Source organism: Haemorhous mexicanus, chromosome 23 (genome assembly GCF_027477595.1).
Source record: "Haemorhous mexicanus isolate bHaeMex1 chromosome 23, bHaeMex1.pri, whole genome shotgun sequence".
NCBI classification, from domain to species: Eukaryota; Metazoa; Chordata; class Aves; order Passeriformes; family Fringillidae; genus Haemorhous; species Haemorhous mexicanus.
In genome coordinates this window covers 6,864,724-6,890,097 of record NC_082363.1, presented here as the reverse complement: position 1 = coordinate 6,890,097, position 25,374 = coordinate 6,864,724, and the positions used below count along the sequence as shown (strand labels likewise).

Sequence of the window (25,374 nt, the reverse complement as noted above, 5' to 3'; positions counted from 1 at the left end):
TCTGCCTCGCTGCCAGGGCTGTGCTGTGTCTGCTGTCGCTCCATCTCCTCCAGGCTGCATTGTCTGTCCCCACCTGTGTCCTTGTCCTGTGTCCTTGTCACTGTCCAGCCCAGGTGAAACCCGTGGTGTCCTTTCCTTGTCCCAGAGGGTCACTGGGCAGTGCTGGCTCTGTCCCCAGCAGCACGGCCTCTCCTTCCTCACCTCCATGCTGGGGGGATTCCTGGTTGGGAGCTGGGGTCAACCCCTGGGGTGTCCCTGCCAGCAGGGAGTGGGACACGGCCTGTGCTCTCTGCTGGCACTTTGTCACCGCTGGGCATCCCCCAGGGAGGTGCCACTGCTGGGCCAGGGCTGTGCAGCCAGGGGGAATTCCAGCCCCAGGGCTGAGCTGAGGGCAGGACACAGGCTGTCCCCATCCTGCCCCACAGCAGCTCCCTGGGAAGAGGAGGGAAGAGAATGGGCTGGGGGATGAGCAGCGTGGTGGAACCAGGTGTGTCCTCCCCAGCCAGCTCCTCCTGGGGAGCCCCAGGAGCTTTTCAGGGAGCAGCAGGATCCCAGGGAAGGGAGCAGTGTGGATCCAGGGAAGGGAGCAGGGTGGATCCAGGGAAGGGGGCAGTGTGGATCCCAGGGAAGGGAGCAGTGTGGATCCAGGGAAGGGGGAGCAGTGTGGATCCCAGGGAAGGGAGCAGTGTGGATCCCAGGGAAGGGGGAGCAGTGTGGATCCCAGGGGAAGGCAGCAGTGTGGATCCCAGGGAAAGGGAGCAGTGTGGATCCAGGGAAGGGAGCAGTGTGGATCCCAGGGAAGGGAGCAGTGGGATCCCAGGGAAGGGAGCAGTGTGGATCCAGGGGAAGGGGGACCAGTGTGGATCCCGGGAAAGGGAGCAGTGTGGATCCCAGGGAAGGGAGCAATGTGGATCCAGGGAAGGGAGCAGTGGGATCCCAGGGAAGGGAGCAATGTGGATCCCAGGGAAGGGAACAGTGGGATCCAGGGAAGGGAGCAGTGGGATCCCAGGGAAGGGAGCAGTGTGGATCCCAGGGAAGGGGGAGCAGTGTGGATCCCGGGGAAGGGAGCAGTGTGGATCCCAGGGAAGGGAGCAGTGTGGATCCAGGGAAGGGAGCAGTGGGATCCCAGGGAAGGGAGCAGTGTGGATCCCAGGGAAGGGGGAGCAGTGGGATCCCAGGGAAGGGGGAGCAGTGTGGATCCCGGGGAAGGGAGCAGTGTGGATCCCAGGGAAGGGAGCAGTGTGGATCCCGGGGAAGGGAGCAGTGTGGATCCCAGGGAAGGGAGCAGCGGGATCCTAGGGAAGGGGGAGCAGTGTGGATCCCGGGGAAGGGAGCAGTGTGGATCCCAGGGAAGGGAGCAGTGGGATCCCAGGGAAGGGAGCAGTGGGATCCAGGGAAGGGAACAGTGGGATCCAGGGAAGGGAACAGTGGGATCCAGGGAGGGGAGCAGTGTGGATCCAGGGAAGGGAGCAGTGTGGATCCCAGGGAAGGGAGCAGTGTGGATCCCAGGGAAGGGAGCAGTGGGATCCAGGGAAGGGGGAGCAGTGTGGATCCCGGGGAAGGGAGCAGTGTGGATCCAGGGAAGGGAGCAGGGTGGATCCCGGGGAAGGGAGCAGTGGGATCCAGGGAAGGGAGCAGTGGGATCCAGGGAAGGGAGCAGTGTGGATCCCAGGGAAGGGAGCAGTGTGGATCCCAGGGAAGGGAGCAGTGGGATCCCAGGGAAGGGAGCAGTGTGGATCCCGGGGAAGGGAGCAGTGTGGATCCCAGGGAAGGGAGCAGTGTGGATCCCAGGGAAGGGAGCAGTGTGGATCCCAGGGAAGGGAGCAGTGTGGATCCCAGGGAAGGGGGAGCAGTGTGGATCCCAGGGAAGGGAGCAGTGTGGATCCCGGAGAAGGGAGCAGTGTGGATCCAGGGAAGGGAGCAGGGTGGATCCCGGGGAAGGGAGCAGTGGGATCCAGGGAAGGGAGCAGTGGGATCCAGGGAAGGGAGCAGTGTGGATCCCAGGGAAGGGAGCAGTGGGATCCCAGGGAAGGGGGAGCAGTGTGGATCCCAGGGAAGGGAGCAGTGTGGATCCCAGGGAAGGGAGTTTTCCAGGGAGCAGTGTGATCCCAGCAGTGACCCCTCCCTGAGGGAGCTCTCTGGAAGGTTCCGCCAGTGCTGCTGCTCCCGTTTCTGGCCAGGGGACGAGGTGGCAGTCCTGTCCCCGTGCCTGCTGCCCATCCCTCACCTCTGCCAGGCACGGGGGCTGTGCTGGGCAGGCCAGGCTGGCATGGAGGGCACAGAGCCCAGCAGCTCTGCACACCCACCACGGCTCGGGGCAGGCAGGTGCCCCCGTGGGACGCTGTCCCACCCTGCCCCATGCCAGCCGCGCTGTCCCTGTCCCCTCCAGACCTGGGTGCTCCCAGCCCCTGCCTGAGCGTGGAGTGCTCCTTCGGGGCCACGTGTGTGGTGAAGAACCAGGAGGCCGTGTGCGAGTGCCAGCAGCAGTGCCAGGGCCGCTACGACCCCGTGTGCGGCACCGACCAGCGCAGCTACGGCAGCCCCTGCGAGCTGCACGCCATGGCCTGCCTGCTGCAGAGGGACATCGGCGTCAGGCACAGGGGACCCTGCGGTGAGACACAGCTGGGCACGGCTGGGGGGGACACTGGCACTGGGGACATGGGCCCCTGCGGTGAGACACAGCTGGGGGGGGGGACACTGGCATTGGGGACAAGGGACCCTGCGGTGAGACACGGCTGGGGGGGGACACTGGCATTGGGGACAAGGGGCCCTGCGGTGAGACACGGGTTGGGGGGGACATTGGCATCGGGGACAAGGGACCCTGCGGTGAGACACGGCTGGGGGGTGACATTGGCATTGGGGGCAAGGGGCCCTGTGGTGAGACACGGCTGGGGGTGGCTGTGTCATCAAGGGGACATCAGGGTGTAAAACAAGGGACCCTGCAGTGAGACACGGCTGGGGGGGGGGACACTGGCATTGGGGACCAGGGACCCTGCGGTGAGACACGGCTGGGGGGGGACACTGGCATTGGGGACCAGGGACCCTGCGGTGAGACACGGCTGGGGGGGGGACACTGGCATTGGGGACAAGGGGCCCTGCGGTGAGACACAGCTGGGCACGGCTGGGAGGACATTGACATTGGGGACAAGGGGCCCTGCAGTGAGACACGGCTGGGGGGGGACACTGGCATTGGGGACAAGGGACCCTGCGGTGAGACACGGCTGGGGGGACACTGGCATCGGGGACATGGGCCCTGCGGTGAGACACGGCTGGGGGGGGACATTGGCATCGGGGACAAGGGGCCCTGCGGTGAGACACGGCTGGGGGGTGGCTGTGTCATCGAGGGGACATCAGGGTGTAAAACAAGGGGCCCTGTGGTGAGACACAGCTGGGGGGGACATTGGCATCGGGGACAAGGGGCCCTGCGGTGAGACACGGCTGGGGGGTGGCTGTGTCATCGAGGGGACATCAGGGTGTAAAACAAGGGGCCCTGCAGTGAGACACGGCTGGGGGGGACATTGGCATCGGGGACAAGGGGCCCTGCGGTGAGACACGGCTGGGGGGTGGCTGTGTCCTCAAAAGGACATCAGGGACAAGGGGCCCTGCAGTGAGACAAGGCTGAGGGGTGGCTGTGTCATCAAAGGGACATCAGGGTGTAAAACAAGGGGCCCTGCGGTGAGACATGGCTGGGGGGGACACTGGCATTGGGGACAAGGGGCCCTGCGGTGAAACACAGCTGGGGGGTGACTGTGTCCTCAAAAGGACATCAGGGACAAGGGGCCCTGCGGTGAGACACGGCTGGGGGGTGGCTGTGTCATCGAGGAGACATCAGGGACAAGGGGCCTTGCAGTGAGACACGGTTGGGGGGTGGCTGTGTCATCAAAGGGACATCAGGGTGTAAAACAAGGGGCCCTGTGGTGAGACACGGCTGGGGGGAACATTGGCATTGGGGACAAGGGGCCCTGCGGTGAGACACGGCTGGGGGGTGGCTGTGTCATCGAGGGGACATCAGGGTGTAAAACAAGGGACCCTGCAGTGAGACACAGCTGGGCATGGCTGGGGGGGGACACTGGCATCAGGGACAAGGGGCCCTGCAGTTAGACACGCCTGGGGGGGTGGCTGTGTCCTCAAAAGGGACACCAGGGTCAAGGACAAGGGGCACTGTGGTAAGATTTGGGCTGGGATTGTGCTGGTGGTGGTGGCTGTGTCATCAAAGGGACATCGGCATCAGGCACAGGGGACCCTGCAGTGAGACACGGCTGGGGCTGGGCTTGGGGGGTGGCTGTGTGCTCAAAAGGGACATCAGGGTGTAAAACAAGGGGCCCTGCAGTGAGACATGGCTGGGGCTGGAGGGAGGGTGGTGGCTGTGTCCTCTAAAGGACATTGGACTGAAGGACAAGGGGCCCTGATGTGAGATTTGGGCTGGGATTGTGCTGCTGCTGGTGGTGGCTGTGTGCTCAAAAGGGACATCAGGGTCAAGCACAAGGGGCTCTGTGGTGAGATTTGGGGTTTGTTGTTGTTCATGGCCTGTGACCTCAAAGGGACAGCAGGGTGAAGGACAAAGGACCCTGTGGTGAGATTTGTGGGGGATTATTTTGTTGTTGTTTAAAGAAAAACCTCTTGGCTGGGATAAAAACCTCCAGACCAGAATAAAATCCTCCAGGCCAGGATGAAAACCCCCTGGTTAGGATGAAAACCTCCTGGTTAGGATGGAAACCTCCAGGCCAGGATAAAAAACCCTAGTGCAGGATAAAAACCAGAATAAAAACCTCCAGGCCAGGATAAAAAACCCAGTCCAGGATAAAAACCAGAATAAAAGCCTCCAGACCAGAATAAAAACCTCCAAGCCAGGATAAAAACCAGAATAAAAGCCTCCAGGCCAGCAGCAGGAGCTGAGCAGGGGGTTGGTGCCTCCTCCTCCCCCATGCCAAGGCAGCAGCTGCTGTGTGCAGGAGAAAAGCAGGAAAAGCACCTTGGAGCCAAATTCCTGGTGCAGTGACTGGCAGGGAGGGAGGGGAGGTGTTGGGAGGGGAGGATGAATCAGTGAATCCCCAGGAGCCAGGGGATGTGCGTGCTGCTTGCAGAGGGGTTTTGTACAAAATCAAGGTTTTTCTGTGCCCCCAGAAAAAACCCAACGTGAACCTTGATGTGAAGCTCAGAACTGCACAGGAAAGCAGCACAGAATCTGAATATTAGAAAAGCCAAAACCTGAGGCATCATTTCCCCCCTTTAGAGGCTCAACAAGGCCTTTGCCTTGTCGGGTCTCTATTCTAAATATTTCCTAATAATAGGGGAAAATGTAATAATATTGTGTAAATATTAAGATAAAAATAGAAATATACACAAATATAACGTTTCCTAATGATAGGTATTTAATGACAGATAGTGGGGAGTTGTCAGAGAATCCGTGCCTGCCTCATCCCTGGGAGCATCCAGGTTGAAGAGCACTCAAAAATCACCTTTACCTCCAACCCAGACAATGAATATGAATATATATTTTATATAGGAATATATAAAAATCTAATAATATTTTCTAATAATAGGTATTTAGTAACAGACAGTGGGGAGTTGCAGAGAATCCGTGCCTGCCTCATGCCTGGGAGTGTCCGGGTTGAAGCACACTCAAAAATGGCTTTACCTCCAACCCAGACAACTTATATATAAATATAAAATATATAGTAATATTTCCTAATAATAATAATAGCTAATACTACCCAGTAATAGGTATTTAGTAACAGACAGTGGGGAGTTGTCAGAGAATCTGTGCCTGCCTCATCCTTGGAAGTGTGTGTGTTGAAGAGCAGAAGCCATCTCTCAAAAATCACCTTTACCTCCAACCCAGACAATGAATATGAATATATATTTTATATAGGAATATATAAAAATCTAATAATATTTTCTAATAATAGGTATTTAGTAACAGACAGTGGGGAGTTGCAGAGAATCCGTGCCTGCCTCATCCCTGGGAGTGTCCGGGTTGAAGCGCACTCGAAAATGGCTTTCCCTCCAGCCCAGACAACTTATATATAAATATAAAATATATAGTAATATTTCCTAATAATAATAATAGCTAATACTACCCAGTAATAGGTATTTAGTAACAGACAGTGGGGAGTTGTCAGAGAATCCGTGCCTGCCTCATCCTTGGAAGTGTTTGTGTTGAAGAGCAGAAGCCATCTCTCAAAAATCACCTTTATCTCCAACGCAGACAATGAATATGAATATATATTTTATATAGGAATATATAAAAATCTAATAATATTTTCTAATAATAGGTATTTAGTAACAGACAGTGGGGAGTTGCAGAGAATCCGTGCCTGCCTCATCCCTGGGACCATCCAGGTTGAAGCACACTCAAAAATGAGCTTTCCCTCCAGCCCAGACAACTTATATATAAATATAAAATATATAGTAATATTTCCTAATAATAATAATAGCTAATACTACCCAGTAATAGGTATTTAGTAACAGACAGTGGGGAGTTGTCAGAGAATCCGTGCCTGCCTCATCCTTGGAAGTGTTTGTGTTGAAGAGCAGAAGCCATCTCTCAAAAATCACCTTTATCTCCAACGCAGACAATGAATATGAATATATATTTTATATAGGAATATATAAAAATCTAATAATATTTTCTAATAATAGGTATTTAGTAACAGACAGTGGGGAGTTGCAGAGAATCCGTGCCTGCCTCATCCCTGGGACCATCCAGGTTGAAGCACACTCAAAAATGAGCTTTCCCTCCAGCCCAGACAACTTATATATAAATATAAAATATATAGTAATATTTCCTAATAATAATAATAGCTAATACTACCCAGTAATAGGTATTTAGTAACAGACAGTGGGGAGCTGTCAGAGAATCCGTGCCTGCCTCATCCCTGGGAGTGTCCGGGTTGAAGCACACTCAAAAATGGCTTTCCCTCCAGCCCAGCCCCCCCCGCAGCAAGCCAGCCCGGGCTCCAGAGCTGTCCTGACTCTGTTTCTTGCCCTGCCCTGCCCAGAGCGCTGTGGGAAGTGCCAGTTTGGTGCCATCTGCGAGGCGGAGTCGGGGCGCTGCGTGTGCCCCACCGAGTGCGTGCCCTCGGCGCAGCCCGTCTGCGGCACCGACGGCAACACCTACGGCAGCGAGTGCGAGCTGCACGTGCGGGCCTGCACCCAGCAGAAGGACATCCTGGTGGCCGCCCAGGGCCCCTGCAGTGAGTGTCACAGCGTCCCCTTTGTCCCCCCATAGTGTCCCCCCTCTTTGTCCCCCCGTGTCACCGGAGCTCGGCCCCGCCGCTCCGCGGAGTTCATCGCGCGGATGTGGTCGCGCTCACGCCCTGCCTGGGTGATTTCCCCTTTTACCTGGGGGATGATTGGCTGTTTCCAGGCTCTCCAGCAGCTTTGGTTTCCCCCTCCCTCGCTGGAAGTGCCCCCTGTGTTATTTGTCTGAGCCAAGCAGAGAAATTGGATTAATGTCCGTGAGGCCGGGGCAGGAATTAGGATAAAAACGTGTTAACAGCCAGCAGCAGAAGTGAGAGCAGGGCTGTGTTTGATCCCCTCCCTCCCCTCCATCCCCTGGGCTCAATTCCTCTTTGTTCCTGCTTTCCTCCCCACTCCCCAGCCCGGGGAGCTGTCTGGGCTAATTTCTTAATGAATTAAAAGCCCTGCTCGGCTCCTTGGTTATTACAAAAGCTGCTGGTGATTTCAGCCTCACACAAACCTGTCCAGCTGGGCTGAGATTCCCCAACAACCTGGGGGAGGATGGCTGAGGGTGGCAGCTGCCTCCCAAAATAAATGATGAAATGGGAGTTTTTTTTTCCCTCCAGAAAGAGCTGCTGGGAATCCAAAATCCTCAGGGTGGGCACCCAGTTTGCAGGGATTAAATAAGGAATAACGAATTAATAACGAATTAATAACGAATTAATAACGATAACGCCCCCAGCTCTGTGACAACACCCTGGTGGCCACGGGAGCCACTCAGGGTGGCTGAGTGTGTCCCTCCCTGTGGCCCAGAGTCGTGTGGCAGCTCCGTGTGCTCCTTTGGGAGCCGCTGTGTGGCTGGGCAGTGCCTGTGCCCGCGCTGCCAGCGCCAGCCCCCGGCCCCCGTCTGCGGCACCGACGGCGTCACCTACGACAGCCCCTGCCAGCTGCAGGTGGCCTCGTGCCAGCTGCAGAAGAGCATCGAGGTGGCCAAGATGGGACCCTGTGAGGACGGTAGGTTGGTCCTGAGTCTGCCTGGGGCGAGGGAAAGGGAGGAAGGAGAGAGGGGAGCTTCACTTGCTGTGCCCTGTGAGACCCCGAACCCCTCAAAGCATCCCCTGTGTGCCCTGTGAGACCCCAGAGCAGCAGGGCCTGTGCCAGCCATGCTTCCCTCATTGTCCCTCTGTGCCCTGTGAGACCCCAAACCCCCCAGAGCAGCAGGGCCTGTGCCAGCCATGCTTCCCTCATTGTCCCTCTGTGCCCTCTGAGACCCCAAACCCTCCAAAACAGCAGCTCGTGTGCCAGCCATGCTTCCCTCATTGTCCCTCTGTGCCCTGTGAGACCCCAAAAACCCCCCAGAGCAGCAGGGCCTGTGCCAGCCATGCTTCCCTCTGTGCCCTCTGTGCCCTGTGAGACCCCAGACCCCCCAGAGCAGCAGGGCCTGTGCCAGCCATGCTTCCCTCTGTGCCCTCTGTGCCCTGTGAGACCCCAAACCCTCCAAAACAGCAGCTCGTGTGCCAGCCATGCTTCCCTCATTGTCCCTCTGTGCCCTGTGAGACCCCAGACCCCCCAGAGCAGCAGGGCCTGTGCCAGCCATGCTTCCCTGGCTGCCCCTCCGTGCCCCAAAGGAGCCCCAGCACCCCCAGTCCTGTGCCAGCCCCTTCTAATTCCAACCCCATTTCACTATCCCAGTTTTTTCCAATTCTAGCCAAACTACAGGGAGGAATTTTTTCCCCGTATCTCACCTCAATTTCTTGGTTTTCAGTCTGAAGCCATTCTCCCTTGTCCTGTCGCTGCATCTCCTGTAAATTTTCCCATTTTTTCCCTATTTTCCACCTGAATTTCCTGGTTTTCCATTTGAAGCCATTCCCCCTTGTCCTGTCTCTGCATCCTGTGTTAATTTTCCCTCCCCAGTGCCATCCCTGGCCCCTGGCAGGGCTTTGGGACTGGATGATTTTTAAGTTCCCATCCAACCCATCCCATCCCACGGCTCTGTTGCCTCAGCAGAGCTCCAGGGAAGGTTTTGGTGTCAGCTTGGTGAGCCTAAAAATAAAGAACCCGCCGAGTTTTCCCACTCAGGGGAAAGCTGTGGGCTCCTGCTGGCACGGGGAGGCAGCTGAGGTTGCCTGGGGGAGGATGGCAGAGCTGAGGCAGAGGGGAGAAGGCAGAGCAGGGTGTTTGATCACAGCCCTGCTCGGGGGATTTCAGGTTGCTGTCCCTCCGCAGGCAGAGCCTGAATAATTCTGTGTGTAATGCCAAAGCCCAGCCTTTGATCACGGCAGAAAAAGGGCCAGGTTCCCCTTCCCCCATCCCTTTTCCCCTTCCAGCAGCCTTTGAAATCAGCCACGTCCCTGCTGCTGCTGCTGCTGCTGATCCTGCAGAGCTCCAGGGGGTTCAGTCCTCTCCCAGCCCCAAATCCCAGCCCCAAATCCCAGCCCTTCCCCAGCTCCACGTCACCCACAATCTCCCTGTGCACACTTTGGGGTGTTTATTTGGGATTTTGGCTCCTGCATAACTGGAATTTTGGCTCCTGTCTGTTTGGGATTTTGGCTCCTCTTTATTTGGGATTTTGGCTCCTGTCTGTTTGGGATTTTGGCTCCTCTTTATTTGGGATTTTGGCTCCTGTCTGTTTGGGATTTTGGCTCCTGTTTATTTGGGATTTCGGTTCCTCATAACTGGGATTTTGGGTCCTGTTTATTTGGGATTTTGGCTCCTGTCTGTTTGGGATTTTGGCTCCTGTTTATTTGGGATTTTGGCTCCTGTCTGTTTGGGATTTTGGCTCCTGTCTGTTTGGGATTTTGGCTCCTGTCTATTTGGGATTTTGGCTCCTGTCTGTTTGGGATTTTGGCTCCTGTCTGTTTGGGATTTTGGCTCCTGTTTATTTGGGATTTCGGTTCCTCATAACTGGGATTTTGGTTCCTCATAACTGGGATTTTGGCTCCTGTCTGTTTGGGATTTTGGCTCCTGTCTGTTTGGGATTTTGGCTCCTGTTTATTTGGGATTTTGGTTCCTGTTTATTTGGAATTTTGGCTCCTGCACAATTGGGATTTTGGTTTCTGTCTCTTTGGGATTTAGGTTCCTGTTTAACTGGGATTTAGGTTCCTGTTTATTTGGGATTTTGGGTCCTGCACAGTTCAGGTTTCAGATCCAGGTTCCTGGATCAAGGCATGGAGTGGAACTGTCACCAAAGCAGGTGGCAGCCGGCCCTGCTGGCAGCTGGGTGACCAGGGGCTCCTGGTTTGGCTCCTGTGGGGGAGGAGGAGCTCAGACCACCTGCTGGAGCCCCTCTGCAGTTGAATTGTCCATCCCCCTCTGTGTGGGCAGGATTTTGGGGCTGAAAGGTGAAATCTTCTGGGCTTTGGAGCAGTGCAGCTCCAGGCATGTCCCCAAACCAGGACAGGGCTTTGTCCCCATCCCCTGCACGTGTCCCCCCAAAATGTCACCGTGGCCATCCTTGCAGGAATGTGCCTCCTCTTGATGGAGTGACCAAATTATCCTTTGTCTGCCTAAAAAGGCAAAAAGCCCAGAAGTTTCTCTCCTCACTTTGGTACAAAGACACCTCATAAGACCTTTGAGACCACCTCAAACCTAAAGCTGTCCAACTGGACAGAGGCCAAGGAATCCCACCTGAGTAATTCACCAAAAAAAAAAGAGAACAAAGGAAATAATCACTTCTGTAGAGTTTTTCAGCAAGAGCAAGAACCTCTTCCCCCTAACTGGAGTTTTCCTCTGTAAAACCTTTGTTATTTTACCTTTTACTAAACCTTCTTCTATGTCCAACACGACCTCCAATAATTCCACACCATTCCAAGCAGCAGAACTGCCTCCAGCCTCACAAATTCATCCTAAAGCTCATAAAACCGAGCTCAGGGAGTAAAGCCCTTCCCTCCCTGTGCCCAGAGTGTGGCTCGGGGGGCTCTGGCTCGGGGGACGGCCGCGAGTGCGAGCAGGAGCGCTGCCGCCACTTCGGGGGCTGGTGGGACGAGGACGCCGAGGACGAGCCCTGCGTCTGTGACTTCACCTGCACGGCCCTGCCCCGCAGCCCGGTGAGCCCTGCCCTCCTCCTGTCCCCTTCCTGGGGGGCTGTCCTGCAGCCCGGTGAGCCCTGCCCTCCTCCTGTCCCCTCCCCAGGGGACTGTCCCACAGCCCGGTGAGCCCTGCCCTCCTCCTGTCCCCTCCCCGGGGACTGTCCCACAGCCCGGTGAGCCCTGCCCTCCTCCTGTCCCCTCCCCGGGGACTGTCCCGCAGCCCGGTGAGCCCTGCCCTCCTCCGGTCCCCTCCTTGGGGACTGTCCCGCAGCCCGGTGAGCCCTGCCCTCCTTCTGTCCCCTCCTCGGGGACTGTCCCGCAGCCCGGTGAGCCCTGCCCTCCTTCTGTCCCCTCCTCGGGGACTGTCCTGCAGCCCGGTGAGCCCTGCCCTCCTGTCCCCTTCCTGGGGGACTGTCCCGCAGCCCGGTGAGCCCTGCCCTCCTCCTGTCCCCTTCCTGGGGGGCTGTCCTGCAGCCCGGTGAGCCCTGCCCTCCTCCTGTCCCCTCCTCGGGGACTGTCCCACAGCCCGGTGAGCCCTGCCCTCCTCCTGTCCCCTCCCCGGGGACTGTCCCACAGCCCGGTGAGCCCTGCCCTCCTCCTGTCCCCTCCCCGGGGACTGTCCCACAGCCCGGTGAGCCCTGCCCTCCTCCTGTCCCCTCCTCGGGGACTGTCCCGCAGCCCGGTGAGCCCTGCCCTCCTTCTGTCCCCTCCTCGGGGACTGTCCTGCAGCCCGGTGAGCCCTGCCCTCCTTCTGTCCCCTCCCTAGGGGACTGTCCCACAGCCCGGTGAGCCCTGCCCTCCTCCTGTCCCCTTCCTGGGGACTGTCCCGCAGCCCGGTGAGCCCTGCCCTCCTCCTGTCCCCTTCCTGGGGACTGTCCCGCAGCCCGGTGAGCCCTGCCCTCCTCCTGTCCCCTTCCTGGGGACTGTCCTGCAGCCCGGTGAGCCCTGCCCTCCTCCTGTCCCCTCCTCGGGGACTGTCCTGCAGCCCGGTGAGCCCTGCCCTCCTCCTGTCCCCTTCCTGGGGACTGTCCCACAGCCCGGTGAGCCCTGCCCTCCTCCTGTCCCCTTCCTGGGGACTGTCCCACAGCCCGGTGAGCCCTGCCCTCCTTCTGTCCCCTCCTCGGGGACTGTCCTGCAGCCCGGTGAGCCCTGTCCTCCTCCTGTCCCCTTCCTGGGGACTGTCCTGCAGCCCGGTGAGCCCTGCCCTCCTTCTGTCCCCTCCTCGGGGACTGTCCTGCAGCCCGGTGAGCCCTGCCCTCCTTCTGTCCCCTTCCTGGGGACTGTCCCACAGCCCGGTGAGCCCTGCCCTCCTCCTGTCCCCTCCCTGGGGGTCTGTCCCGCAGCCCGGTGAGCCCTGCCCTCCTCCTGTCCCCTCCTCGGGGACTGTCCCACAGCCCGGTGAGCCCTGCCCTCCTCCTGTCCCCTCCCTGGGGGTCTGTCCTGCAGCCCGGTGAGCCCTGTCCTCCTCCTGTCCCCTTCCTGGGGACTGTCCCGCAGCCCGGTGAGCCCTGCCCTCCTCCTGTCCCTCCCCGGGAGTCTGTCCTGCAGCCCGGTGAGCCCTGCCCTCCTCCTGTCCCCTGCCTGGGGACTGTCCCACAGCCCGGTGAGCCCTGCCCTCCTCCTGTCCCCTCCTCGGGGACTGTCCCACAGCCCGGTGAGCCCTGCCCTCCTCCTGTCGCCTTCCTGGGGGGCACGGCCGTGCCAGGGGCTGCCCTGAGCCCTGCCCTGGCCCTGCTGGCAGGTGTGTGGCTCCGACGGTGTCACCTACGGCAGCGAGTGCCAGCTGAAGAAGACGCGGTGCGAGAAACGCCAGGAGCTCTTTGTCACCAGCCAGGGAGCCTGCCGGGGTGAGTCCCCTGGGGAGGCCATCCCCCCGCTGGGTGTGTCCCCAGGTGTGTCCACACCAATGTCCCCTGAGGGAGGCCACTCCCCCCTGCTGGGTGTGTCCCAGGTGTGTCCCCTGATGGCAGCCACCCCTCCCAGCTGGGCATGTCCCTGGGTGTGTCCCCTAAAGGAAGCCATCCTCTCCCAGCTGGGCGTGTCCCTGGGTGTGTCCCCTGATGGCAGCCACCCCTCCCAGCTGGGCGTGTCCCTGGGTGTGTCCCCTAAAGGAAGCCATGCTCTCCCTGCTGGGTGTGTCCCTGGGTGTGTCCCCTAAAGGAAGCCATGCTCTCCCTGCTGGGCGTGTCCCTGGGTGTGTCCCCTAAAGGAAGCCATGCTCTCCCAGCTGGGCGTGTCCCTGGGTGTGTCCCCTAAAGGAAGCCATGCTCTCCCAGCTGGGCGTGTCCCTGGGTGTGTCCCCTAAAGGAAGCCATGCTCTCCCTGCTGGGCGTGTCCCTGGGTGTGTCCCCTAAAGGAAGCCATGCTCTCCCTGCTGGGTGTGTCCCTGGGTGTGTCCCCTAAAGGAAGCCATGCTCTCCCTGCTGGGCGTGTCCCTGGGTGTGTCCCCTAAAGGAAGCCATGCTCTCCCAGCTGGGCGTGTCCCTGGGTGTGTCCCCTAAAGGAAGCCATGCTCTCCCTGCTGGGCGTGTCCCTGGGTGTGTCCCCTAAAGGAAGCCATGCTCTCCCTGCTGGGTGTGTCCCCTAAAGGAAGCCATGCTCTCCCAGCTGGGCGTGTCCCTGGGTGTGTCCCCTAAAGGAAGCCATGCTCTCCCAGCTGGGCGTGTCCCTGGGTGTGTCCCCTAAAGGAAGCCATGCTCTCCCTGCTGGGTGTGTCCCTGGGTGTGTCCCCTAAAGGAAGCCATGCTCTCCCAGCTGGGCGTGTCCCTGGGTGTGTCCCCTAAAGGAAGCCATGCTCTCCCAGCTGGGCGTGTCCCTGGGTGTGTCCCCTAAAGGAAGCCATGCTCTCCCTGCTGGGCGTGTCCCTGGGTGTGTCCCCTGATGGCAGCCACCCCTCCCTGGTGGCTGTGTCCCCAGCTGTGTCCCCAGTGTCCTTTCCCTGGGAATGAGCAGGAATTGCTCTCGGGGCCACCCTCCTGTCCCTGTGCTCTGCTGTCCCCTGTCCCGGGCCTCCCCTCCAGTTCCCAGCACCTCCAGGAGGATTTGTGGGAATGCTGCCACATCCTGGGTGCCGAGGTGACCTTTGTGTCCCTGTCCCCCCCCTGCAGCCCTGGCCACCACCCCGCCACCCCTGCTGGTCGTGCACTGCAGCCAGAGCGTCTACGGCTGCTGCCCCGACAACGTCACCCTGGCGCTGGGCGTGGGAGCTGCTGGATGTCCCAGTGAGTGCCACCCCTGGGGACACCAGGGGACCCTCGGGGGGCCGGAGGAGCAGCTGGAGGGAGGATCTGGGGTCCTGTCCCCGGGAGATGAAGCTGGACCTTCCCTGGCTGTAGGACTGTGGGGTATTCAGGGTGGAAGAGCCCTCCTGAGCTGCAGCACCGCTGTGGTCACCACAAAATCCTGTCCCCAAGTGCCACACGCTCAGGGTTTGGGCATTTCCAGGGGTGGTGAGTCCATTGCTTCCCTGGAGAGCCCATTCCAAACCTGACCACTCTTCCAGGGAACAAATCTTCCCAAATATCCAACCTGAACCTCCCCTGGTGCAGCTTTTCCTCTGGTCCTGTCCCTTGTCCCCTGGGAGAAGGGACTGACCCCTCCTGCCCCACAACCTCCCACTGCTGGTCATCCTCCCATCCTTCCAAAATCCCTGATTCAGCTCCCAGGCCTCAATCCCTTGGGAATGCAGGAGGGCAGGGTGCTGCAGGGGACACTTTGGTGTCCCCAGAGGTCCCTCCAGGGCCTTGGTGCCTTCAGCCCGCAGCTGGGCTTGGGGACATCCACCTACCTGAGTGACAGAATATTCCATGGAGGGAAACGTGTCACCTGGGACCTGCCAGAGGCCCAGTGACAGCTGGGTGACCCCCTGTGCAGGAAGCTGAGCTGGCCAGGGGCTCATTAATATTTATTCACTAATTATCTGAGCCAGCAGGAGCGTTTTGAAAGGCTCTGAACAGCTGAGGCTGTGGCTGCCTGATGGGGGAAACATCAGCCCGTGGAGACACAGCTCCAGGGTGGGGCAGTGCTGAGCAGGGAGGGCTGGGTAATGGGGGGAAACAGCTGGATGATGGGGAAAAACAGCTGGGTGATGGGGGAAAAAACAGCTGGGTGATGGGGGAAAAAACAGCTGGGTGATGGGGGAAAAGCAGCTGGATAATGGGGGAAAAAACAGCTGGGTGATGAGGAAAAAACAGCTGGGTGATGAGGAAAAAACAGCTGGATGGTGGGGGAAAAAACAGCTGGATGGTGGGGGAAAAACAGCTGGGTGATGGGGAAAACAGCTGGATAGTGGGGGAAAAACAGCTGGGTGATGGGGGTAAAACAGCTGGATAATGGGGGGTAAAACAGCTGGATAATGGGGGGAAAAACAGATGGATAATGGGGGAAAGCAGCTGGATAGTAGGGGAAAAAACAGCTGGATAGTGGGGGAAAAGCAGCTGGATAAAGGGAAAAACAGCTGGATAATGGGGGGAAAAACAGCTGGATAATGGGGGAAAGCAGCTGGATAGTAGGGGAAAAAACAGCTGGATAAAGGGAAAAACACAGCTGGGTGATGGGGGAGAGCACAGCTGGGTAATGGTGGAAAAGCAGCTGGATAATGGAAAAGACAGCTGGAAAATGGGAAAAAACCACCTGGAGAATGGGCAAGGCTGCAGGAGCTGTGGGGGAGGTGCCCAGGGGATGCTCCAGGGGACAGGAGCATTTCCATGGCTCTGGCAGTGATGGTCTTTGGGTTTCCTGATGGGAATTCTGCCCCCCAGTCCGTGGAATCCATGGATTGGTGTTTCCAGTGGAAATCCTGTCCCTCCCCAGTCCATGGACACAAATGACACCAGTTTGTGTCCCACCCGTGTCCCATCCCTGTCCCACCCGTGTCCCTCACCACTCAGGGAGCAGCTTGAACCCCTGGGCCAGGTTTATCCATGGAAATTCCCTTTCCCTGCCCCTGGGATGTCCTCACTCCATCCCCGCTGCTCCCCAGGTGTCCCTTTGTGTCCCTCCCTGTCCCCTTCCCACTGGGACAAGGACAGCGTCTGGCTGTCTATCTTTGGCTGCCTTCCCTCCATCGAGCTGCTCGTTAATGAATTAATAATCACCCTCTAATGGCTTCCTTCCCCTTTGATGCTAATGAGAGACAGCTCCTGACGAGGCGGCTCAGCCCGGGGGCTGCTGGAGGAGAGCGGCTGGTGGCACAGGGTGACACGGCTGTCCCTGTGTCCCTGCCCTCAGGCACGTGCCAGTGCAACCCCTACGGCTCCTACGGTGGCTCCTGTGACCCGGGCACGGGCCAGTGCTCCTGCAAGCCCGGCGTGGGCGGCCTCAAGTGCGACCGCTGCGAGCCCGGCTTCTGGAACTTCCGCGGCATCGTCACCGACGGCCGGAGCGGCTGCACGCGTGAGGGATGGGGACAGGGACAGCCAGGGGACACTGCTGGGGGCTGGGACAGCCAGGGGACACTGCTGGGGGCTGGGACAGCCAGGGGACACTGCTGGGGGACTGGGACAGCCAGGGGACACTGCTGGGGGCAGGGACAGCCAGGGGACACTGCTGGGGGCTGGGACAGCCAGGGGACACTGCTGGGGGACAGGGGACACTGCTGGGGGACAGGGACAGCCAGGGGACACTGCTGGGGGACTGGGATAGCCAGGGGACACTGCTGGGGGCAGGGACAGCCAGGGGACACTGCTGGGGGACTGGGATAGCCAGGGGACACTGCTGGGGGCTGGGACAGCCAGGGGACACTGCTGGGGGACTGGGACAGCCAGGGGACACTGCTGAGGGCTGGGACAGCCAGGGGACACTGCTGGGGGCAGGGACAGCCAGGGGACACTGCTGGGGGCTGCGACAGCCAGGGGACACTGCTGGGGGACAGGGGACACTGCTGGGGGACTGGGACAGCCAGGGGACACTGCTGGGGGACAGGGGACACTGCTGGGGGACTGGGACAGCCAGGGGACACTGCTGGGGGCTGGGACAGCCAGGGGACACTGCTGGGGGACAGGGTGTCACCTGACAGGGACAGCCAGGGGACACTGCTGGGGGACTGGGACAGCCGGGGGACACTGCCCGTGAGGGGGACAGGGGTGTCACCCACAAGTGACAGTGATGGGACACTGCTGGGGGATGGGGTGTCACCCGACAGGGATGGGGACAGCCAGGGGACACTGCTGAGGGGGACAGGGGTGTCACCCACGAGTGACAGCGACAGCAAGGGAACACCCATGAGTGACAGGGATGGAGCACCCCCTGAGTGACAGCAAAGGGACACTGCCCTCGAGGGGGACAGAGTGTCATCCCTGAGTGACAGCAAGGGGACACCCCTGAGTGACAGGGATGAGGCACCCCGTGACTGGGACAAGGGTGTTACCCCCTGAGTGACAGTGAGGGGACACTGCCCACGGGTGGGACAGGGGTGGGACAGGGGTGGGACACTTCCCTGAGTGACACAGATGGCACCACCCCCATTCCCACGTGGCTGCCAGGCCCCCTTCCCCCTTTCCCGCCCTATAACTGCATTTCCCCTTTTCCCACCCTATAACAGTGGGGATTTCCCCCATTCCCACCTCATAACCATTGCCCCCTTTGGTTTTTCCCCTTCCCCACCCCATAACTCTGTTCTCCCCCTTCCCCACCCCATAACTCTGTTCTCTCCCCTTCCCCACCCCATAACTCTGTTCTCTCCCCTTCCCCACCCCATAACTCTGTTCTCTCCCCATTCCCACCCCATAACTGTTCTCTCACATTCCCCACCCCATAACTGTTCTCTCCCCCATTCCCACCCCATAACTCTGTTCTCTCCCCCATTCCCACCCCATAACTCTGTCCTCCCCCCGTCCCCACCCCATAACTCTGTCCTCCCCCCGTCCCCACCCCATAACTCTGTCCTCCCCCCGTCCCCACCCCATAACTCTGTTCTCTCCCCATTCCCACCCCATAACTCTGTTCTCTCCCCCATCTCCACCCCATAACTCTGTCCTCCCCCCGTCCCCACCCCATAACTCTGTTCTCTCCCCATTCCCATCCCATAACTCTGTTCTCTCCCCATTCCCACCCCATAACTCTGTTCTCCCCCATTCCCACCCCATAACTCTGTCCTGCCCCCGTCCCCACCCCATAACTGTTCTCTCCCCCATTCCCACCCCATAACTGTTCTCTCCCCCATTCCCACCCCATAACTGTTCTCTCCCCCGTCCCCACCCCATAACTCTGTCCTCCCCCGTCCCCACCCCATAACTCTGTTCTCCCCCATTCCCACCCCATAACTCTGTTCTCCCCCCTTCCCCACCCCATAACTCTGTTCTCTCCCCCTGTCCCCACCCCATAACTCTGTCCTCTCCCCCATTCCCACCCCATAACTCTGTCCTCCCCCGTCCCCACCCCATGACTCTGTTCTCTCCCCCTTCCCCACCCCATGACTCTGTCCTCCCCCGTCCCCACCCCATAACTCTGTTCTCTCCCCATTCCCACCCCATAACTCTGTCCTCTCCCCATTCCCACCCCATAACTCTATTCTCTCCCCATTCCCACCCCATAACTCTGTTCTCTCCCCATTCCCACCCCATAACTCTGTTCTCTCCCCATTCCCACCCCATAACTCTGTTCTCTCCCCATTCCCACCCCATAACTCTGTCCTCTCCCCATTCCCACCCCATAACTCTGTTCTCTCCCCATTCCCACCCCATAACTCTGTTCTCTCCCCATTCCCACCCCATAACTCTGTTCTCTCCCCATTCCCACCCCATAACTCTGTCCTCTCCCCATTCCCACCCCATAACTCTGTTCTCTCCCCCGTCCCCACCCCATAACTCTGTGCTCCCCCGTCCCCACCCCGTGACTCTGTCCTCCCCCGTCCCCACCCCATAACTCTGTCCTCCCCCGTCCCCACCCCATGACTCTGTGCTCCCCCGTCCCCACCGTGGCTCTGTCCCCGTGTCCAGCGTGCCACTGTGACCCCGTGGGCTCGGTGCGGGATGACTGCGAGCAGATGTCGGGGCTGTGCTCCTGCAGGACGGGCATCACGGGCATGAAGTGCACCCAGTGCCCCGACGGCAGCAGCCTGGGCACCGCGGGCTGCCACAAGGGTGAGGGCTGAGGGCTTGGCTCCTGCTTGTTGGGGTGGGGGTCCTGCTTTTTTGGGGTTTTGGGTCCTGCTTGTTTGGGGTTTTGGGTCCTGTTTGTTTGGGGTTGGGTCCTGCTTATTTGGGGTTGGGGCCCTGCTTATTTAGGGGTTGGGTCCTGCTTATTTGGGGTTTTGGGTCCTGTTTGTTTGGGGTTGGGTCCTGCTTATTTGGGGTTTTGGGTCCTGCTTATTTGGGGTTGGGGTCCTGCTTATTTGGGGTTGGGGTCCTGCTTATTTGGGGTTTGGGTCCTGGTTATTTGGGATTTTGGCACCTGTCTTTTTGGGATTTTGGCTCCTGTCTATTTGGGATTTTGGGCACCTGTTTATTTGGGATTTTGCGTCCTGTCTATTTGGGATTTTGGCTCCTGGCTATTTGGGATTTTGGCTCCTGTCTATTTGGGATTTTGGCTCCTGTCTATTTGGGATTTTGGCTCCTGTCTATTTGGGATTTTGGCTCCTGGCTATTTGGGATTTTGGCTCCTGTCTATTTGGGATTTTGGCTCCTGTCTATTTGGGATTTTGGCTCCTGTCTGTTTGGGATTTTGGCTCCTGTCTATTTGGGATTTTGGCTCCTGTCTATTTGGGATTTTGGCTCCTGTTTATTTGGGATTTTGGCTCCTGTCTATTTGGGATTTTGGCTCCTGTCTGTTTGGGATTTTGGCTCCTGTCTGTTTGGGATTTTGGCTCCTGGCTAACTGGGATTTTGGCTCCTGGATAACTGGGATTTTGGCTCCTGGATAACTGGGATTTTGGCTCCTGGCTATTTGGGATTTTGGCTCCTGGCTATTTGGGGTTTTGGCTCCTGGCTAACTGGGGTGTTTCCCCGGATCCCCTCTGCCCTGCCCAGACCCCTCAGCCCCCAGGTCCTGCGAGGAGCTGAGCTGTGACTTCGGGGCCTCGTGCGTGGAGCTGAACGGCTTCGCCCACTGCGAGTGCCCGTCCCCGCTGTGCCCCGAGGCCAACACCACCAAGGTTTGGGGACACCCCTGGGGGCTCGGGGACGTTTGGGGTGGGACACAGAACCCTGCAGGAGCTGTTCCCTGCTGGGCAAGGGGGACTCACGGGTCACGGATGTCCCCTGGCACTCCTGAGCTGCCCTGGGTCCCTCTGTGCCCCAGGGGAGCCCCCCACAAACGCTGCCAGCATTCAGCTCTGGTGTCCCCTGTGTCCCCAGGTGTGTGGCTCTGATGGTGTCACCTACGGGGACCAGTGCCAGCTGCGGACCATCGCCTGCAGGCAGGGCCAGCACATCACGGTCAAGCACGTGGGGCAGTGCCATGGTGAGTGTCCCCTGGGCAGTGCCACGGTGAGTGTCCCCAGGGCAGTGCCATGCTCAGTGTCCCCAGGGCAGTGCCACAGTGAGTGTCCCCGGGGCAGTGCCACACTGAGTATCCACTGGGGCAGTGCCACTGAGTGTCCCCGGGGCAGTGCCACCCGGGGCAGTGCCACGGTGAGTGTCCCCAGGGCAGTGCCACTGAGTGTCCCCAGGGCAGTGCCAGCCCCGTGTCCTGAGGCTGGCCGTGCCACCCCACGGGACATCCCCTGGCACAGCAGCTGCCCTTCCCAGACTTTGTCACCCCCTTCCCGGTGCCACCCCTGCTCACCTCCCGTGTCTGTGTCCCTGCAGAGTCCATCACCCACGCCAGCCCCCCGGTGTCCCCCACGCCGCTGCCCACGGTGCCCCCGGAGCTGCCCGCGCCCCCTCGGGCCACCCTGCCATCCCCCCTGCCCACCGGGGCGGCCACCACCTTGTCACCAGCGCCACCAGCCAGGCCCACAGAGCGAGGCCACCCCACCACCAGGCGTGTGACAACAGCCAGGCCGGCCACCACGCCCTGGGTCACCCACGGCGTGCACAAGGCCACCATCCGCCCGCTGGCCACTGTCCCCGTGGTGGCGGCCACCAGCCAGCCCAGCTACGGCGAGTCCGGCAGTGCTGAGGGCAGCGGGGACCAGGACATGGGGACCAGCGGTGACCAGGAGTCCAGCGGGGCGGGATCTGCCGGTGAGTGCCACCCTGGGGCTCTGGGGTGCCACTGAGTGTCCCCAGGGCAGTGCCATGCTCAGTGTCCCTTGGGCAATGCCACTGAGTGTCCCCATGGAAGTGCCACTGAGTGTCCCCAGGGCAGTGCCATGCTCAGTGTCCCTGGGCAATGCCACTGAGTGTCCCCTGGGCAGTGCCACTGAGTGTCCCCTGGGCAGTGCCACTGAGTGTCCCCAGGGCAATCCAATTGAGTGCCCCCTGGGCAGTGCCACAGTGAGTGTCCCCAGGCCACTGGATGTCCCCTGGGCAGTGCCACTGAGTGTCCCCAGGGCAATGCCATTGAGTGCCCCCAGGGCAGTGCCACAGTGAGTGTCCCCAGGCCACTGGATGTCCCCAGGGCAGTGCTACAGTGAGTGTCCCCAGGCCACTGGATGTCCCCAGGGCAGTGCCACTGAGTGTCCTCAGGCCACTGAATGTCCCCTGGCAGCTTCAGCCACCCCCTGGGTGTCACCACAAGCGGGGTGGGTGCCGCTCAGAGGTGTCACTGCTGGGTGTCCCTTGGCTGTCCCCCAGGTGAGGAGGAGCTGGACGAGGGCCAGGTGACATCCACGCCTGCCATCGAGAGGGCCACGTGCTACAACAGCGCCCTGGGCTGCTGCTCCGACGGCAAAACCGCCGCGGCCGACGCCGAGGGCAGCAACTGCCCCGGTGAGCCTGGGGCTGGGGGGTTGGGGTCCCCTTGGGGTCCCCTTGGGGTCCCCTTGGGGTCAGGAGTTTGGGATCTGTCAGGGTGGGGGGACACTGAACTGCCCAGGTGGATTTGGGGCTGGTTTGGGGTTGGGAGTTTAGGATCTCTCAAGGGGAATGACAAAGAACTGCCCAGCTGGGTTTGAGGCAGGTTTGGGGTTCCTTTGGGGTCAGGAGTTGGGGATCTCTCAGGGTGGGGGGACACAGAGCTGCCCAGGTGGATTTGGGGCTGGTTTGGGAAGGTTTGGGGTCAGGAGTTGGGGATCTTTCGAGGGGAATGACACACAGAGCTCTCCAGGTGGATTTGGGGCTGGGAGAGGGTTTGGGGTCCATTTGGAGTGAGGAGTTTAGGATCTCTCAAGGGGGATGACCCAGAACTGCTCAGGTGGATTTGGGGCTGGTTTGGGATCCCTTTGGGGTCAACAATTGGAATCTCTCAAGGGGGATGACCCAGAACTGCCCAGGTGGATTTGGGGCTGGTTTGGGATCCCTTTGGGGTCAGGAGTTGGAGATCTCTCCAGGGGAGTGGCACACAGAACTGCCCAGGTGGATTTGGGGCTGGAGGGAGATTTGGGATCTTCCTGGGGATCTTTTCTGCTCCCTGATCCAGCTGGGATCTCACAATCTGAGGAAGCACAGCCCCACCTCTGCTCTGTCAGAATATCCCCGTTATCCTGAAAATTGTTCCTCAGGGACCATGTCCCAGATTTTTCCTCACTCAAGTCCTTCCTTGTTCCTGGGGTTTCCAGTGGAACATCCCCTTTTCCTCTGGGAAAAAAACCCAGCACTTTCCCTTTTAACCCACAAAGGGTCAAAAGTCCTGTGTGAAGGGAAAGGGAGAGGGAAAAGGAGAAAGAAAGGGGAAAGGGAGAGGGAAAAGGGGAGAGAGAAAAGGAAGAGGGAAAGGGAAAATGGAAAGGAAAAGGAACCTCCTGAGTGGTTCCCACAGCAGGATCTCTCCATCCTCTGCACCCAGGGCAGGATCAGCCCTGGCATTCCTGCTGCAGTTCCAGGCTGGTTTGGCCGGGCTGTGGTTGCCCCGTGCCAGGTGTCCCCCTCGCCCCCAGCCCCGGGTGGCCCCGCTGTGCCCCGTGGGTGCCCCCGGGCGTGGCGTGTCCTCTAACGTGTCTCTCTTGTCACCCAGCGGTGCAGGGGGGCCGCTCTCCGGGCCGGAGCTCGCAGGAACCCGTCTGGTAAAAGCTGCCATCTCCAGCCTGGTCCTTGCCATCTGCTCCAGCACTAATCCTCCATGGCTGTCCCCGTCCCATCCCGACTAACCCGGCACTGGCACTACCCCCACACTGCCATTCCCCTCTGCCAGGGACTGCGGCGCTCCCTCGCCACCCCTGCCCAGCTCAAGGGCTTTGTCTTGTGTTCCCTCCTCCCCCAGCCACCAAAGTGTTCCAAGGGGTGCTGATCCTGGAGGAGGTGGAGGGCCAGGAGCTCTTCTACACCCCGGAGATGGCCGACCCCAAATCCGAGCTCTTCGGGGAGACGGCGCGGAGCATCGAGAGCGCGGTGAGCCCCGTGCCCCTCGTGGGGCACAGCTGGCACCTGGCACAGGGGGAGCCCTGCTGGTGCCCTGAGAGGCTGCCCCAGAGCAGAGCTACAGAGCAAAGCAGGGATTTATTAAAAGCATCTCCTCAATGGGCCCACACCCAAGATGAACCCGAAATGGTCACAAAATGGACGACAGTTCCCTGTCCCAATTGATTTATGGATCCCATTCTTCCCTTGGCCCTAAAGAACAGCTGGAATTGTCACAGAACATCCTTGTCCCAATTTATGGATCCCATTCTTCCCTTGGCCCTAAAGAGCAGCTGGAAGTGTCACAGAACGTTCCTGTCCTGCTTTATGGATCCCGTTCTTCCCTTGGCCCTAAAGAACAGCTGGAATTGTCACAGAACGTCCCTGTCCCAATTTATGGATCCCATTCTTCCCTTGGCCCTAAAGAACAGCTGGAATTGTCACAGAACGTCCCTGTCCCAATTTATGGATCCCATTCTTCCCTTGGCCCTAAAGAACAGCTGGAATTGTCACAGAACGTCCCTGTCCCAATTTATGGATCCTGTTGTTCCCTTGGCCCTAAAGAGCAGCTGGAATTGTCACAGAATGTCCCTGTCCCAATTTATGGATCCCATTCTTCCCTTGGCCCTAAAGAACAGCTGGAATTGTCACAGAACATCCCTGTCCCAATTTATGGATCCTGTTGTTCTCTTGGCCCTAAAGAGCAGCTGGAATTGTCCCCTGTCCCCTCCCTGTCACCAGGCTGCCTTGCAAAAGGCTGGGAAGCAGATCCAAGCCTGGATCTTTCCCTGGCAGGATCCCCATGCCAGGATCTCCCTGTTAACCCTTTCCTTCCGCAGCTGGATGAGCTGTTCCGGGGTTCTGATGTCAGGAAGGATTTCAGGAGCATCCGAGTGCGGGACCTGGGCCAGAGCAGCGCCGTCAGGGTCATCGTGGAGGCCCACTTTGACCCAGGTGGGGCCATTCCCTGGGCATTCCCAGCGGGAATTCTGGCTGGGAAATCTGCCTGGGGAGGAGAAGGAAAGAACCATCCTAAGATTCAGTGGGGTTGGGTCTTTTATCCTGCAAAATTTCCATGTGAGCAGGGATGGGAGGAGCTGCACGCTAAGGAAGCTGGAAGGGTTTTCCTTGGGAATGGAGGGATTATTTTCCTTGGAAAAGGAAGATTATTTCCTTGGGAGGTTTATTTTCCTTGGGAAAGGAGGATTATTTTTCTTGGGAATGGAGAGATTATTATCCTTGGAAGGGAGGTTTATTTTCCTTGGAAAGGTGGTTTATTTTCCTTGGGAATGGAGAGTTATTTTCCTTGGAAGGGAGGATTATTTTCATTGGGAATGGAGAGATTATTTTCCTTGGAAAGGAGGATTATTTCCCTTGGGAAAGGAGAGTTATTTTCCCTGGGGAAGGTGGTTTATTTTCCTTGGGAATGGAGGTTTATTTTCTTTGGGAAGGAGGATTGTTTTCCTTGGAGAGTTATTTTCCTTGGGAAAGAAGAGTTATTTTCCTTGGGAAAGGAGAGTTATTTTCCTTGGGAAAGAAGGATTATTTCCTTGGGAAAGGAGGATTATTTCCTTGGAAAAGGAGGGATTTGGGGAGGTCACGGGAAGGAAATTCCCATTGGAATGCTCACTGTTGCTCCCCTCGTTTGCCCTCCTGGCTGGGCTCAGCCACGTCCTTCACGGCCGCCGATGTCCAGGGGGCTCTGCTGAAGCAGCTCCGAGCTGCCAGGAGAAAAACCATCCTGGTGAAGAAGCCCCAGCAGGAGCACATCAAATTCATGGATTTCG

The 25,374-nt window shown here is 59.0% G+C and overlaps 1 protein-coding gene across 4 annotated transcripts in view; it reads left to right on the top strand.

The window, feature by feature from the left end:
• AGRN (agrin) overlaps positions 1–25,374 on the top strand; it is a 109,505-nt gene that overhangs the window by 59,843 nt on the left and 24,288 nt on the right. For all 4 annotated transcript variants that reach the window (XM_059866781.1, XM_059866784.1, XM_059866783.1 and 1 more), the window contains 15 exons: positions 2,390–2,611; positions 7,002–7,196; positions 7,996–8,196; positions 11,083–11,228; positions 12,952–13,057; positions 14,318–14,431; positions 16,440–16,604; positions 19,148–19,291; positions 20,177–20,301; positions 20,504–20,609; positions 20,957–21,334; positions 21,887–22,021; positions 23,451–23,578; positions 24,427–24,541; positions 25,255–25,374. In XM_059866781.1, coding sequence (XP_059722764.1) covers positions 2,390–2,611; positions 7,002–7,196; positions 7,996–8,196; positions 11,083–11,228; positions 12,952–13,057; positions 14,318–14,431; positions 16,440–16,604; positions 19,148–19,291; positions 20,177–20,301; positions 20,504–20,609; positions 20,957–21,334; positions 21,887–22,021; positions 23,451–23,578; positions 24,427–24,541; positions 25,255–25,374 — 2,400 coding nt within the window. The remainder of the gene's footprint in view (positions 1–2,389; positions 2,612–7,001; positions 7,197–7,995; positions 8,197–11,082; positions 11,229–12,951; positions 13,058–14,317; positions 14,432–16,439; positions 16,605–19,147; positions 19,292–20,176; positions 20,302–20,503; positions 20,610–20,956; positions 21,335–21,886; positions 22,022–23,450; positions 23,579–24,426; positions 24,542–25,254) is intronic.